Genomic DNA, 2814 nt, shown 5'->3' on the forward strand with positions numbered 1-2814 from the left:
AGAAGAAGAAGAAGAAGATGGTCTGCTTAAGAAAAACAACACAAAAACAAGTGCAGCGGAAGAAGCTGCTGCTGCTGCAAAAGCTGCAGCTGCTGCAGCTTCTGATGTAGCCCGTACAAGCCAGCAGATGTTGATATCAAAAACTGAAGGTGGGCTTGTAATGGACTCCTGCCTATGTTTCCTGGATTAATACCATTTCATATTTCCTATTCTATAGTGTTTTAATTGCTCTTGAAAGCGACTCTTAATTAGTACTCATGTTTGTCATTATTCACATTCTTGGCAGAGAAGAGATGCTTTGAGGAGCTTATCAATATGTTAAATGCACAAGTTCGTGAGATGAAGTCAATGAGTAATGCCATGCAGAAACTGGAAGGTTAGTAAAGAAATTGCTTTCTGTGCATGTGTTTGAAATTTTTGTTTATGTGCTTTTTACCCCCATGTCGGGATTTGACTTATTTTATTGCCTACCTAAAGTCAAGTAGCGTGCAGATGTGTAGACAGTTATCAAGAATTAACTGGATACATCACTCGAGAGCTCACTTCCTTCAGTGGCCTTTTGTCATTTGTGTTTGTTCAACATTCTTTGCAAATTGGAATTTTTCCCCAATATAGTTGACATCAATGTGTTTCTTTTGAGGCCTTTCATGTTTCTATCAATTGGCCTAGTGAAAAACAATGATTCATTAAGCAGATGATACTAAACTCTATGCCTAACTCATCAAGCACCCTTTTTTGTGGACCATGTGTCCTAAGCACATGTTTGTCTTGACCCTTATTTTTCTTTTTGGAACTTCATGATTCCTATTCTCTCTCCTTCTCTTCCCACTTCAGTCTAAAAAAATTATTTGAATGCCTATGGATAAACTTTCTTTTCTGGGATGGGAATAAATATTTGATTTGAATTTGTGATTCAGTGTAATTTAAATTATTTGAAAAAGATAAGAGATAAAGGCACACGGCATCTTCTTCGCTGGACAGAGAATGAGCTGCATCATGCTAGCATGTAGCTAAGTAATTGCGACCGAAGCCAAGAACCATTCGCATCCTCTTTTTATCTACCTTTTTTTCGTGTGTGTGTAGCATGATTCTTGATTTATTTCTATCGTCTTCTTCACATCAGTGTTTTTTTCCATGGAATGTCTCATCAATGAATTTCTGCTAAGTGGTCCATTTTCTGTGTTAATATCAGGGCAGAGTACCGTGCATGGAAGAATTTCTGTTGAACAAGATGATCAAAGGGTCTCACAGAGGAGTTCAAGGGTGAGTTGATTATCATTTATCAGCATAAAAGTTTTCCTGTGTTTTATGAAAATATTTGAATTTAAGTTTTATGAACAAGTCTTCCTGTTGTTTTATTCCATATTTTTCATTGTTTTCCAGGTACCTTATGTCAATGGCAAGATGAATGACGATCCACATTCAGGTATATTTTTCAATCAATTGCTGATTCTTCTTGTTCAGATTTTACTTGCTCCTTAATCTTCATGATGTCTTGAATATTCTTTAATCAGTGAGATCTTTGTCTCCGCCCGCTTCTGTGGAACCATCTGTTGCTCCACACCCAAAATCATATATGGAGGTAAATATTTCACTCCTAGTTTCTACCTGAAGTTTTCTAGAGAAGAAGATTTTACGTGTTCGTGATCATGAATTTCCCTAATAAACAGAACGATTTTACAGATAATGGCTATGATTCAGAGAGGGGAGAAGCCATCCAACATTAGAGTTAGTCCACTCCATTAACCTAGTAGTTTGACATTTCTTGGTTATGGTTTTGAAATTTTCATGTTTATTATCTTGTCTCAGGAGATCAATGATGCACCTCCAAATCCTAATCAACCAGTATCAAATCCTCGTTTAGCACCAAGGGCTAAGGTTCGTCTTTTAACATTGCCATTTGTCTTGTTTTTCCAATTCTTTTGGCTTCTAGTTTGGCTATTTTGTTCAACCAGTCAATCATTCTTTTGAACATTACTTCCCGCCACTAATCTTCTGGAATAATTATAAAAGAAAAGAGAAGTTTGTTTAATTTATTGGGCAGGACTAGGGATACGAGTAAAAATTTATTTCTTTACCAGTTTTTTGAGTTTGCCTCGTTGACTGATAAATGATGTACATCATCCTGTCCTGTGAACAGCCTTGGGAGGTTGGTCAAGCTCAGAACAGCTCCAGCAATGCTCTTCAGTTACAAGGAAGTGGTGATGCCTTATATCGCGAGTTCCGTGAAAATCAGTCAATTGCAGACAATAAAGTGCCTCGGTGGGAACAGAAAAATGACCGGATCACTGAAATTGAAGCAGGTGATGAAGAGAGGTTTGGATATTCCAATGTAGTTAGCAATGAGCGCCCACTTAAGAGGTCGTGGGTTCCTCCCCAGCCACCACCTGTAGGTATGCAAGAAGCAGCTGCAGCCATTCGTCAGCCGAAGAAGACATTTCATTCAAATGAACAATTGACTGATGACCAATTGATGGCTCGTTCTTCAGATGTAACGGATGAGTTGCACCGGATCACGAGAATCTCTGAATCAGGTGGAGTAGTGAATGCCAATGGAGGAAGTTCAGAGCTTAACTCCAGTGAGATGCAGAGAGAAGAAGACAACTCGCATTTTGAAACATGATTAACTGAGTGACACTATTTTGCATTGATATCGGGTACATATGTCACTTGGTAATACATATTACAACAATAATCGAAGAGATCGCGAAAAAATGTTATGTTGATCTGTGCATTTGTATTGTTTAGTCGGAGAAGATCAAATACACTATGGAAGTGATCTAAAGTAACTTGAGATTATATATGTTGGTAAAA

The 2814-nt window shown here is 37.8% G+C and overlaps 1 protein-coding gene across 1 annotated transcript; it reads left to right on the forward strand.

The window, feature by feature from the left end:
• Position 1: 1 nt before the first annotated feature.
• Positions 2-2803, forward strand: LOC111406461 (peroxisomal membrane protein PEX14-like; the record flags this gene model as incomplete). Its single annotated transcript, XM_023035883.1, has 8 exons — positions 2-149; positions 287-376; positions 1193-1263; positions 1384-1426; positions 1515-1582; positions 1684-1728; positions 1810-1878; positions 2141-2803. Coding segments are annotated over 8 exons (1017 nt in total), but the record flags the coding sequence as incomplete, so codon positions are not given.
• Positions 2804-2814: the final 11 nt, after the last annotated feature.

Source organism: Olea europaea, chromosome 12 (genome assembly GCF_002742605.1).
Source record: "Olea europaea var. sylvestris chromosome 12, O_europaea_v1, whole genome shotgun sequence".
Taxonomy (NCBI): domain Eukaryota; kingdom Viridiplantae; phylum Streptophyta; class Magnoliopsida; order Lamiales; family Oleaceae; genus Olea; species Olea europaea.